This window comes from Cynara cardunculus (genome assembly GCF_001531365.2).
Source record: "Cynara cardunculus var. scolymus isolate 2C chromosome LG 10, CcrdV1, whole genome shotgun sequence".
Lineage (NCBI taxonomy): Eukaryota > Viridiplantae > Streptophyta > Magnoliopsida > Asterales > Asteraceae > Cynara > Cynara cardunculus.
In genome coordinates this window covers 25847415-25861390 of record NC_037537.1, presented here as the reverse complement: position 1 = coordinate 25861390, position 13976 = coordinate 25847415, and the positions used below count along the sequence as shown (strand labels likewise).

At 36.0% G+C, this 13976-nt stretch overlaps 1 protein-coding gene across 2 annotated transcripts; it reads left to right on the top strand.

The window, feature by feature from the left end:
• Nucleotides 1–2550: 2550 nt before the first annotated feature.
• LOC112519130 (UDP-glucuronic acid decarboxylase 1-like) lies at nucleotides 2551–9377 on the top strand. 2 transcript variants are annotated; one of them, XM_025127116.1, is made up of 8 exons: nucleotides 2911–3189; nucleotides 3966–4113; nucleotides 4188–4267; nucleotides 4396–4479; nucleotides 4555–4629; nucleotides 4902–4994; nucleotides 6207–6385; nucleotides 9247–9377. In XM_025127116.1, exons 1-8 carry the CDS (start codon nucleotides 2926–2928, stop codon nucleotides 9299–9301), a joined length of 978 nt encoding a protein of 325 aa, XP_024982884.1. In that variant the 5' UTR covers nucleotides 2911–2925; the 3' UTR covers nucleotides 9302–9377. The 2 variants fall into 2 exon arrangements, with proteins under 2 accessions (XP_024982883.1, XP_024982884.1); XM_025127115.1 differs by lacking the exon at nucleotides 9247–9377 and having other exon boundaries at nucleotides 2551–3189; nucleotides 6207–6416.
• Nucleotides 9378–13976: the final 4599 nt, after the last annotated feature.

Sequence of the window (13976 nt, the reverse complement as noted above, 5' to 3'; positions counted from 1 at the left end):
AATATAAATAGTAATAAATTTAAAGTTCTTTTTAATTAATATGCTACATTATTTTAATTTTTCTTTACTATATTGTATTAATATATTATATTATTAAATATATGTTTTAGTTATATTATTAGCCAGTTTTTGTTACACATAATTTGTTCATCAATTAACTCATCAACTATCAGCTACAAATAATTAGTTTATCAGCTACCAGTTAACTTATCAGTTAGTTTTTCAAAAATAGCCTTATATAAAAACATGGAATACGTTTTAGAGTAAATTACAAATTCAGTTCCTGTGGTTAGTCAAAAATAACACTTTTGTCTCTGTAGTTTCAAAATTACAATATAATTACCATAGTTTGTAAAAAACATCCAGATCTGGTCCTTTTCTCTAACGGTTGTTATGTGAGGGCAATGTTGTCATTTTATCAGTTTTTTATTTTTCTAACTAAAATCAATTTTATGGTTTTTGCTTCATGTGGTTTTTTATTCGGCTAAAAGACAATTTTTTAATAAAATAATGAAAACCTGTCTCATTTAACGGAATTTTTAACGACCGTTAAAGGAAGGGACCAAATACAGATGTCTTTGCAAATCACGATGAGCATCTTGTAATTTCAAAACTACAAGAATGAAAAATGTTATTTTTGGCAAACCACTGGGATCAAATTTATAGTTTACTCAAATTTTTAAGTGTTTTTACTGCCAGTAGAAACTTGACGTTGTATAGTGTGAAAAACTTTTAGTCGTGCAACATTACAGTCGTATTTTTTGTCGAGTAAAACCGCAGACAATTTTTTCCCGTTAAAACTATAAACCTAAGTAGTAACTGTAACTCTTCGAGTGGACGAATTTCAATTGATATTAATATTTTAGGGTAAACTTGTTTTTGTTTTCTAGTTAATATTTGGATTCTGGGGTTAAATGATATTTATTTGTGTTTAGACGTTAATTTAAGTACATCTGAGGCTAAGTTTTGGGGTTAATTTGTTTATATCGATGTTATAATGTTCATTTATTTATACTGATGTTAACATAATAACATGTTAATTAATTAATGCGGGACTCAAAAGTATCTTTAAAAACTATGTTATTTTAGAAATTTTGGAGATCTAAGAAAAATTTGCTCCAACTGCTATGATAAACTTTGTAACACCACAATTTCACATTTGCATATAAACATATATTTCTATATATCAAGAAATATAACTTTACACGTTCAGTTCCAGATGTATACAAAGGCTAAAATACAAAAGTAGCTACCAAATTGTTCCATGTATCTTAGTACAAAACTTGTATAACAAGTATTTAAATACAAAAGATAACACATCTTTCTAACATCCGATGTAAGCAAAATATAAAATTTTCACAACTTTTCCTTCCTTTTAGTGTTTGACTGTGACTGGCCTGTAATGCACATTTTGAAATACAAACGAGGATTAGACCTTGAGATCTAGTGAGAAATCTCTTTGATTGTCGTTACAGGGTGAAAATCACCAAAACATCTTTTTGAAAACCCTTTTATCAAGGATATCATAAAAACAAGATTTAACTTAATAAACCTTCTTTTGGCGCATCATAAAGATAAGATAATCCCATTTTATAACATCGAATCAACATAATAAACAATTTGTCGCATCAAGCACATGAGATAACCACCTTTGTCGCACTCGCACCACACTGATGCGATAAACAAACTTGTCGCATCTCAAGAATACGATAAACCAACTCATCACATCAAGCACATGCGATAACCTCTCTTGGACTCCGAAGGTAAAAAGTGTCTGGAGGTTTCATGTTCGAATCCAAAGAGGAATAAAAATCCTCTTGTAACCACAGATGTTTAAATGTAGTAACTCCGAGCTACCCACGAAACGGGTGGTCGCCTTAGGTTTAGTCGACTCGCATAACGGGTTGGATATCCAGGTTATAAATTTGAAACACAAAATAAATTTTCTCAATGAATCCAAAATAGCCATATTTTGGATTACTCCAAATTTCCACCTTATTTGTACATAATATCTCAACAATTAAGTTCTTTTATTGAGTGGGCTGAAAATTGGAGATATATCGGAAATCCATATAGTAATTCCGATAAATTAAGAAGTCAGAAAGTTATCAAAAATATATATATTTTTTAACTTTAACATGAAATCAATTAGTTTCAACAATTCATTAATTTTAACGAAAAATATTATATCTGCCCTTCTCAAAAAAATTAAAAAAATCTCATTATTGTAAATGAAAAAAATGATTTTAGAAACAAATATTGAAGTCAATTTATCAAATTAAAAATAAATAAATAAATAAATAAATATGTATATATTTGTAGGTTGATATACTAAAATAGATTTAGAGGATGTTTTGCAACCAATTTGACTCCATTACAAATTTGTTCATCTTCTTGATTGATTCCCCTGTTTTTCAACATTTTAGACCTCAAACAACAACAAATCTTTGTCCAAATCTTGAATATATCAAGAAATCCTTCACACCCATCTCCAATTTCTTTCTCAATTCTTCAAAAAACCTTTCAGAGGAACCAAAGATGATGAACACCATGAAGCAATTGCACAAACAATCACATGCAAATCAAAGACGAGATGAAGAAATGCCCAACAATCAAACCCCACCATACTCCCCCAAATCCTTTAAACACCCATCGTCTTCAAGATATCTCCATAGATCCTTCACTTACATCTTCAAAGAACAACGTTTTCTCTTCATCATCATCGGAATCTTGATCGGTTCCATCTACTTCATCTACCAACCCTCCTTATCCACCCTTTCCATCACCGATTCTAACAATGTAGACGAAATTCGCAGATTCCCCAGATCAATTTCAATTACCCACCGTGAAACCCCCACCCTCCACCGCCGTCCCGTTGATCATGGGGCCGCCGCAAAGATTCCCGCCCCCATTACTCATAGGAGGATGAGGACGGTGGTGACCGGCGGAGCTGGGTTTGTGGGTAGTCATTTGGTGGATAAGTTGATGGCTAGAGGGGATGAAGTTATTGTTCTTGATAATTTCTTCACTGGTAGGAAAGAAAATTTGGTTCATCATTTTGAGAACCCTAGATTTGAGTTGATTAGACATGATGTTGTTAGACCCATTTTGTTGGAGGTTGATCAGATCTATCATTTAGCTTGCCCTGCTTCTCCTGTTCATTACAAGTATAATCCTGTCAAGACCATCATATCCTTTCATGTTTTCATTCATAGTTTGATCTTGAAATGCAGGATACAACAATGCACCATTTTCATATGTTTATGATGAAACCCACCATTTTTATGCAGAAATTTACAGTTTTATGATGAAACCCACCATTTTTATGCATCATTATGATTCTTTTATAGTTTTCTTGGTGTTTCTTGAATTGGGTATTGATTCAGATCCTTAAAGATGATATGTAGAAGATATAAGGTTTGACTTATTGGGTTCAGCATGGAGATTCTTGGGTTTGTTGATTATGAATTCATGAGGAACAGTTTGGTATTGCTTAAGGTTTGACTTTTTTGAGGTTCAACATAGATGTTTTTGGGTTTCTTGATTATGGAATTTGTGATCATAAATTCAATTGTGGAATTGTTTCTGTTAGTAGTATTTCTTATGTAGTTTAATGTAGTTATCCACATTTTGTGAAAATCCAAAGACACGATCGTTAATTTTGAAGTCAAAAGTTATTCGGTTTGACCTTAGAAAGTCAAAGTGATCCCAAGAGGCATCATTGCTTTCTTTGAACTAGCTTTTCAAATCTTTATGCTATGTCTTTCTATCGTTATGTTGGTCTTCATGGAAACAGCCGCTCTACCTTTCAGGTAGAGGTCAGGTTTGCATACATCTTACCCTCCTCAAACCCTGCTTCAGGTGGGATGTACTCGGTTCCTTTTGGTTTTAGTTTTGGGATTAATGCAATTTCCATTTAGAGGTTGAATTATCTGAATTAGGGTTTCCTTAACTCGTTCGATTACAAGACAAATGTGATGGGGACCTTAAACATGCTCGGACTCGCCAAAAGAATCCGGGCACGGTTCTTGATTACGAGCACTAGTGAGGTCTACGGAGACCCTCTTGAGCATCCACAAAAGGAAACGTATTGGGGACACGTGAATCCGATAGGTGGATCCTTACCTTTTATCTTGTTATCTTTGCGTTTGTGGTTCCGTTATAACGTTCATGATTATATAACTTAGGTGTTAGAAGTTGCTACGATGAAGGGAAACGAACCGCTGAAACATTAACAATGGATTATCATAGAAACGATGGTCTTGAGGTGATTTTGTTTATTTAATTTGATGCATTTATCTCATCAGTACTCTGCGGTTAAGCGTGATTGAACGAGAGTAGTATTGATAAGTTGTAGTTACAAGTATGGTATATACTAGAATTCTCGTTTTACAGGTCCGTATTGCACGTATCTTTAACACATATGGTCCTCGAATGTGTCTAGATGACGGTCGTGTTGTTAGCAACTTTGTTTCACAGGTAAAACCTCGTACGTTTTTTACAATTTTGTCGTAATTCTTAAAGATCTGACAGTAAGATGGCAATGTTTTACAGGCGATTCGTAAGCAGCCCATGACTGTTTATGGTGACGGAAAGCAAACACGAAGCTTTCAATACGTCTCGGATTTGGTATAATTTATAAAAATGTAAATTTAAAAAAAAATAGGACTATGTATAATCGGTCCCGATCCTGTAACTGGTCTTGGGCAGGGTCAGGCCCAGTTTGGCCGTCTCTGGACCGGACTGGGCCAGACCTGAATGTCTTGTCCTGATCGGTTACTCAAACCAGGTCAGATCGGGCCAGGCTTTTCTTGGACTACTTTGACCAAATCGTGGACCGGTCGGGACTAGTCTGTGTCCATATCTACATAGAACGTTAAACAAGACCGCTTTAATTTCAGGTTGATGGACTGATGGCACTCATGGAAGGCGATCATATCGGGCCTTTCAATTTGGGCAATCCGGGAGAGTTCACCATGTTAGAGCTGGCTGAGGTTTGTAACCCGTGTAAAGCCAAGGAGTCAGGGTCATCCTCTAGGCTAGACCGATGGGCGATCGAGGAACCATGGTGCACCAGGGTCGCCCTTTTAGGCTCGGGTGTTTTGGATAAATGACCTTAAATGAGTTTTCGGTTCGGAGCATGACTTTCTGAAAGAAAGTTTAGGTCAATGACCTTCGTCTAATCCGCCCCTGGTTCAAAACAAAAAAACGTCATATCTAAAAGTGTCATAATAGGTTTATTATAGGATGATTTCGACATTTTAGCAAATTTTATGACGTTTTCAAATAAATTGTCGTATTAGTTATTTTATACGACACTTTTTGAAAAAATGTACTATAAACACAAATGTCCCATAAAAATATGGGTTTATATGACACTTCTCAAAATTGTTCTATAAAATAGCTAATACGACACTTTACTTAGAAACGCCTTAAAAAATTTGTTAAAACGCCTTAAAGCGCCCTACAAAGCATATAAAGTATAATTGTTAGAACGCTTACATATTTTAAAGACACTTTTAAAATAAAGTGTCGTATTAGCTATTTTATATGACGCTTTTGAGAAGTGCCCTATAATTACTTCTTTTTATAGGACAATTGTTTTTACAAGACACTTTTTCAAATAATGTACCACACACGTCTAAAATGTAGAAACGTCTTAAAAATATATTTTATATGACTTAAGTTTGTAGGACCAAACCAAAAAGCGTTCCATCTAAAAGTGTTATAATAGGTTTATAGGACGTTTTTTTACGTGTTTTAATAAGTTTTTTATGACAATTTTAAAATAAAATATCGTATTAACTATTTTTTACAACACTATTTAAAAAGTGTCCTATAAAAAGATGGGTTTATAGGACATATCTCAAAAGCGTCATATGAAATAGCTAATAAGACATTTTATTTTAAAAGCGTACTAAAAAAATTGTTAAAACGCCGAAAGCGTCTTATAAACCTGTTATAATGATTTTAGATAGGACGCTTTATAGTTTGGTCCTATAAACATAAGTTCTATAAAGTATTATATTAGGACGCTTTGACAATTTAGGCGTCCTATAAAAGAGTCTATTGGGATACTTACACAATTTTGGTGTCCTATAAACCTGATTTTGTTGTAGTGCGTGTAACCAGGGTCACTAGTTACGTGAACCAGTGAACCCTTTTCGGTTTTCGTGTTCTACTATTCAGACTCGATTATTTTTTAGGTGGTGAAAGAAATTATCGACTCGAAGGCTGCAATAGAATTCCGAGAGAATACTGCTGACGATCCTCAGAAAAGAAAACCGGATATCAGCAAAGCGAAAGAGCTGCTGAAATGGGAGCCGAAGATCACGCTCCGAGAGGGTCTGCCACAAATGGCGTCAGATTTCAGAAGTCGAATCTTGAAAGAAGACGAAGGCGAATTTGACAAATGAGAGACCGGAAAAACGCTAACGTGTATAGATTCAACGACGTATATCTATACGTTTGTTTATATATAGTTGTGATATGCATCAACACCGCTCCTGTAGGAACGCCGCGATTCTTCCTCTTGATTTGGAGGTTAAGAGTACGCGTTAGATTTTTGTTTTTATGAATCTTTTTTCGACTCGAACCCCTTTCGGGTTGGTGTAATGGCTTGATCGGCTTATTGGATCGCGATGTATTGTAAGAAACAACTATTTTTTGGAAATATTTGCCGCTCATTTTTAGAAGTTACGAAACCATCCCTCTATCTTCCGCATACCCATGTGAGGAATTATCTGGTGCTTCACAGTAAAAGCCGCAAATGTTGACTAGATAAAAGGGTTATGATTACTTCTTTATTTATCAAATACTTACCATTTTTCAAATGAACCTTTTCCTACATACCTATATATATATATATATATACATATATATATATATAGAGAGAGAGAGAGAGAGAAAGAGAGAGATCGTTTCAAATACAACCCATCGCATTTGTACAACCAATGCAATCCAATAAATTGTGATATTTATGGAAATGATGAGAGTTCATTTATTATGATTTGAATATTTATGGAAGACGAATATAGTTCATTTATTATGATCAATACTTTATATTATGAAACAATCAAAACTTCTATGAAATAACATATTAATCAAATTAAATGGACGGTTGAGATTGAGTTGTATTGGTTGTACAAATGTAAAGAGTTGTATAATAACCCACCTCTCTCTCTCTCTCTCTCTATATATATATATATATATATATATAATTGGGTTCACGTGAGACCAATTTGCTTTCGTGAGACCACTTTTTAACACTTGAAACTTCACAACAAAATGTTGTGAACGTAAAAAAGCCGAACTTTCACAGCAAAAACACTATAAAGGTTACGTCACGGCGTTTTTGCTATGAAGTTTTACAGTGTAAAAAAATGGTTTCACAGGTCTCACGAAAACAAACTAGTCTCACGTGATCCCAAGTCTATATATAGTTGGGTTCACGTGAGACCAACCTGTTTTCGTGAGACCACTTTTTTACACTTGAAACTTCACAGCAAAACGTTGTGAAAGTAAAAAAAGTGGTTTCAAGGGTCTCACGAAAACAGGTTGGTCTTACATGATCCCAAGTCTATACATATATATATATATATATGTATTGCAGTTGTTTTTATAAGTATACCACCTAGAAACCAAGCATGGTTTTCAAATGTAGGACATGATCATGAAGAATAAGATGTTGAATAGAAAGGGTTTTGTGTTGTGTTTGTGTGGCATCAAATGGATGAGAATATAAGAATACAATTCCATCAACACTTTATTCCTTTGATCAAACACCTTTTGCCTCTATTTAAATCCAACCAAACTCTGTCTTGCAACATTTTATTTTGTCAATCGGTCACCATCGGTGGCGGTGAGCGTAACCGCTTACGTCACAACAGCGGTACAACCCATCATGCACACAGTACAAGAGAATCAACATCAAAATCATGGTGATGGTACCATGTCGACATCGTTTGTTATATGAATGAGATCAACACCATCTAACCTAACCGATTTAGTTGTAACCAAGACCCAACCACTAGACCTAACTCGATTTCGTTGCTCACTTGATCTCTTTTCGACAAGATTTCCTGAGCTTGCGTTGGCTAATCCTCATGAAAAACGACCCAATTGGGTTCGGGATTTTTTCTACTTTTTTTAGTTTTATATGGGTAAAACCAAACAAATATAATATATCCTAGACAAATAGGACAAATCTTTTTTTTTTTTGGTCAACCGTGGGTGTCTTGGCCGCTCTAACACCTCGGCTAATCTTAGGGTTCTTGGAGAACACCCAGAAAAATCCCCAATGGCTCTACAGGACTAGAACCAGTTACCTCTTAGGAGAATCCCTATTGCCCCAAGTCTTATTGTCAGTTGAGCTAACCCTACAAAGTTAAGCAGGACAGAACTTGCTTTTATCTCAAAAAAGGTAAAAAAAATATCGTTTTCGTGAAAATACCAAAATAGAACAAGAATAAAAGAGAATCATTTAGAACGTACAAACTTACAAACCAGTTTTCATGTACTAACACATGTGAAAATACAGTTTTTATATAGATTCTTTCACGTATTAAAAGTTCATGACTGATCAGAGTGCAGAAAAAGTCAAAAGACAATCGTGAACGGTTTACATATAAAACAACATTATATAAACATTGCATTTTTACACGTATTATTTAAAACTGATTTATAAGTTTATACGGAAAAATAGCTTAAAAAAAGGAATTTAGACACCAAAGATGGCATATATCAACATTCAAAAAGTAAACCAATTATTCGAAAGCCACTACACCTATGAAAGGTGTTTCATATGTTGTGTGCTTCTTCTCAAACTTCAGTGCACCACCCATGTTATAATGGATACTATTGTTCTTCAAGAATCTTCCTCCTCCTCCACCGCTTACGGCGGCGCCAATGGTGGTGGTGGTGGTGGCCGAGCAATCGACCGTCACAACCCCATCATCCGAGATGAAAAAAGACTCGCCCAAGGTCGCATCTTTCCTTTTAGTGCCAACATCACCCAGCCGGCCGACCAACCCCACCACCAGAAGAAGTCGTCGGAGACCGCCAAGAAACACCAGGCGCAGGTGGCCGCCACCGGTGATCGAAAAAAGAAGAGTGTTGCGGTTGTCGGTGGCGATGATGATAATGAGTTCATAAAGACAGGTGATTTTATCAGCCCAGCAACTTCATCAAGGTGTTTGTTGAGTGACAGAGCTACGTTCAATTTCTCGTCGGAGTTTGACCATGTTCCGGCGACGCCACCACCGCCACCGCCACCACCACGGCAACCACTCATATCTCATAATTATAGCACCGCTTTCAAGAAGAAAGATGATGATTTACTGTCCTCTCCTCCTCCTCCTCCACCTCCTGTACCACAACCACCACCATCGCCACCGCCAACTGAAGGTCTCGGGTTTTTCATTTTCAACAGTGATGATGATGATGATTCATTCTCATCATCCCCTCCTAAACCAGCGCCACCGCCACCGCCACCTGACCCTCAAGAATTTCTTAATTACAAAGGTTCAAACAAGAAAAACCAGGACTCACTCTACTCCACCACCCGTAAACCACCTTCACCGCCACCGCCTCCGCCACCTCCTCCCTCTTCCGACCAGGTGGTTGTCCTGGAGGTCTCCTTGCACTGCAGAGGTTGCGAAAGGAAAATGAGAAAACACATATCCAAAATCGAAGGTATTATCATTCACTACTGACTTTTACCTGCATATTTCCTACGACAAAATCCACCATTAAAGGGGTATTCATCACAAAACCTTCATTTGTTTTCTGAGAATCTCTTATAATTTCAGGGGTAACATCTTTCAAAATAGAATTTGATGCCAAGAAGGTGACGGTGGTCGGAGATGTGACGCCGCTGGCGGTGCTGACCAGCGTGTTAAAGGTGAAGAACGCAAAGCTATTGACTCCGGCGATGATATCATCGTCGTCTTCTCCGGTAGATCACTCGAATCACTAAACACTTGCATTCAAACCTTTGCATCACAAACCCGAGCTTTTGACCGGTTTGATCCGGTATGACCTGAACCGGTTTTAAAATATAACGTGGACCGATTCTAGACCGGTTTTAAACAACCTTCCGGTCCATTAAGTCTCAAATTTTTATGTTTGTATCAAATAAAGGTATCAAGTTATATTTTATTTATTAAAATACAATATTATGTGATGGTACATATAATTAGTGATATGTTTTTGACATTTTATTTTGGTTTACTGTATTTGGACAAAAAGTTGATCACTAGAAGTGAACCTGAAATCTGTCTTGTATTACTGTGCTATTTTATTAATTTATACACCCTATACGACTATTCGACCGTGACACCACCCCTGCAATGGTGTCTGTTGGCATTATATGATCATCGAGTAACTCAATTTGATGATTCGAAAGATTTACACAAGTTGACAAGGAAAAAAAATGTTTCAATGTTTCGTGGAGGGGTGCCTAATGCAACATTCCTGTAAAAACTCGTCCCACATGGATATCCTTTTCCTTCTTCTTGTTGCTGTATATCTCGTGAATGTGAGAATTGTTAGCTCCTTATAAGTCTTAAGTAGTGGGCTACCAATAACTTCCACCATGTTTTAAGTTGGATTCGAAGTTATTGGGCTAGTCCATTGCTTTGGGCTTTGGGGGTGTTATAATTCCCACAATTCCTATTCTCACACAAACTACTGCAACATTCCCACCACTCCTGTTCTCACACGACCCTTCATGTATATTATATATAGTTTGTGACGGATCCATAACTTTTTTCCCATTGTGTCGATATGATATATAGAATGGGGCAATAAGCACCCTCTTAGTTATTACTGAATCTGTCCCTACGGACATTGATTGTTGGAACCATGGTTGGTTATTCTCCGTTGTGAAAGCATCTCCGATGTAAGGTTCTTATTAGAGTTCTTACAAGAACCTTATCTTCTTTAGATTATCGTATAAAAACTTTGGTTTTTACCATTAAATTTGTGAGAAGTGGCATTTTTATTTTCTTGATTTTATAATTATTATTGATGTTGAAAAAAATCAATGGGACCCACAAAAAAAGAGACCATCGTGAACTTTTAACGGACTTCTATTTGATAAATTGGAGATGAGATGATAATAAAAAGTGAAAAAAATGAGTTTTTATAATAACCTCCATTGAAGATTCTTCATCTTTTATGATCATCACGTTGTTTCAAAAATCAACCAAAAATTCCAATTTGGGACAAATGTAGTAATAATTTCATGAGATCAAGAAAAGTTACGATTACCGGGTGAATCTTGTTTGGCAAAAAAAAAAGTGTCTCATAATGGTTTTAAAATTGTCTGAATGGTTTTGCATCATGCGTCTCCCTTAACCATTTAGAGTCCTAATTTCATTGTAAACAATTATATTTCACTTTGCATTATATCATGAAAGTCTTTTAATCATTCTGACCTCTTAATCATTCTGCATCAAACCATTTAACAACTACCAAACATCCATGTAAAAAAAAAGCCAACTTTTGCTTCATAGAATCATGAATCAAAACCTTCATTGAGAAACAACTATTGCAAGAAATCGCAAAATTTGGATTTCTTTTTCCATTTTCATAAAAACAATAGTTGTTTACAAACATTTGAAAATCTAATTTTAAACGATAATAAATTCACACCCACATGATAACATCCATAAACGAGTTTTCTTGAAAGCTTTTAAGTTTGTGAAAAAAAAAATTCCCCACAAAAACCCTCTTCGATTCTATAGTGACAAGTTATAACTTATAACCAGAGATGTACAAAAAAGCCCAAGCCCGAATCTGATCTAAAAAAAAGGGCCTAGTAAGCCTAAAGCACGGTCCAGGTCAACCCTCAAAGCACAATCTCATCGGAGTTTTGGAGGTGCCCAAAAAACACAACCCAAAAAAGTAGAAAAACCGATTAAGCACAGCATGAAAAAGCTCGATGGATCTTTTTTCAACCCCAAGATCCCAAACTAGACCTAAAAAGATCCATGCCCTTTTTTGGCATTCCGAAAATGGGCTTCCCAAGCCCAAAAAGCCCGATCATTATGCATCTCTGGTTACAATTAGGGGTGTTCATCTAAGCCGTCAAATCGCACAAAACGCCACACCACATCGCAAAACACCCACACCGCATGCAAAAAGCGGTTTAAACCATTTGCGATATGATTTAGAGTTTGCATTTTCATCAAAACACACTTTTGCGGTACGGTTTGCGGTTTTGAGTTATTAGACCGCGGTTTAAACAACACCACACAACATGTTTTTTTAAATATATATTTATACATATAATTATTTATCAAATGAAAATAATTAATACATTATTTATTAATTTTTCAGTTTTCCTTTTAAGTTTCTACATTGTTGTTTGACTTATTTTCATTTGTCTTTTGCCAAAGATTGTGATCGAAATTGTTTATAGGTTAACTTTTATAAGATATATTTGGATTAATTACGAACTATTTCATTTGCATTACGCCTTTTTGAATTACACATTTAGTAAGTATCGAAAGTTTTTATTTTATGGAATATAGAAGCATCATCGTCGAGTTTATCATGAATTTGTGATTGTATAATCATTGGACTGAAAAGTGTAGGCTCAAACCACATAAACCGCACCACAAATACCCCTAGTTACGACCCCTCAAAAAATTTGTCCTTTGGCTTGCAGGACCCCACTTCTTTTTATTAAAAAAATTCAACCGTTGCAGATGCTGTAAGAAACATTAACCAAACAACCTAGAAAAATCTAAAACAAGGGCAAATTGTTGGGAAAACGATGCTCAAGATCACTGACACAAACACGGCGACGATAAAGTAAGAACACAAAAAGAAAGAACACATAGGATTTTACGTGGTTCACTTGATCGGTTTGATCAAGCTAGTCCACGGCTACACTAGTAAGGATTTTATTGATATGACGATTGAGGTTCACAATTACATAAAATGAATTTGTAGAAAAAAAATAAGTTAAACTTCTAAGTGGGCCGGACCCAAAATCTTGAGAATTTCCTTTATCTAATATTTGACCCAACTTTCAATTAATCAGACTCATTACTGTAGAATAGAGATGGCCAAAAACCGGTCCCGGGCCGGTCCCAATCGGTCCTCACATTTCTCATAACCGGCCATAACCGGTCCCGGCGTAACCGGTCCCGGTCTCGGTCCCGGTCCCGGTCCCGATCGAAAATAATAGGACCGGTATAGGTACTCTATAACCGGTTATGGGCCGCCGGTCCCGGTCCCGGTCCCAACCGGTCCCAATCGGTCCTTCATTAAAAAAATAAGATTTTTTTTTTGATTTTTTTAATGATATATATTTTTAATACATTATAAAATTTACAATTAAGTCACTCAAATACACTTTAAAAATACGTTTTAATATAATTAAAATTACGTTTTCTTATAAAAATACATTATAAAATTATTTAAAAATACATTTATTTATAATATTATTTGAATTTTCGGGTCGGGCCGGGCCGGGCCGGTCCATAGTCGGTCCTATAACCGGTCCCGGTCCCGGTCGGTCCCGGTCCCACGAAACTACCAAAAACCTTAACCGGTCCTTACCGGTCCCGGTCCCGGGCCGGTCCTTTGTCGGTCCCGGTCCCGGTCCTCCGGCGGTCCCTGGCCGGGCCGGGCCCATTTGGCCATCTCTACTGTAGAACAGCAAACATATAATTTGACAAGAATCTTTAAAACCAAAAAAATACCCATAAATCCAATAATCTGAATGTGATGCCAAAAGCCCAGGTGCATAGTTAACTTAACTCAACATGTTTGTTTGCTCTTTTTCCAGAGTTAAAAAAAACAAACCAGAGTAATGTACAACTTTGCTTGCATAACGTACAAGTAGTTATACCACTCTTGCTCTCAGTTTGGTAATTTTAGCTCTGGAAAAAGAAAACCGTCTTATTAATGTCCTTTCTCTATCTAACTGGCTGACTAGTTTCAGTTTATATGGTTAAAAAGCT

Bases quoted from the DNA above. Each gene is read 5' to 3' on its own strand.
- LOC112519130 (XM_025127115.1), top strand. From the start codon at position 2,551: ATGAAGCAATTGCACAAACAATCACATGCAAATCAAAGACGAGATGAA. The intron at 4,268-4,395 runs GTGATTTTGTTT...CTCGTTTTACAG, and splicing joins ATAGAAACGATGGTCTTGAG to GTCCGTATTGCACGTATCTT. The intron at 4,630-4,901 runs GTATAATTTATA...CTTTAATTTCAG, and splicing joins TTCAATACGTCTCGGATTTG to GTTGATGGACTGATGGCACT.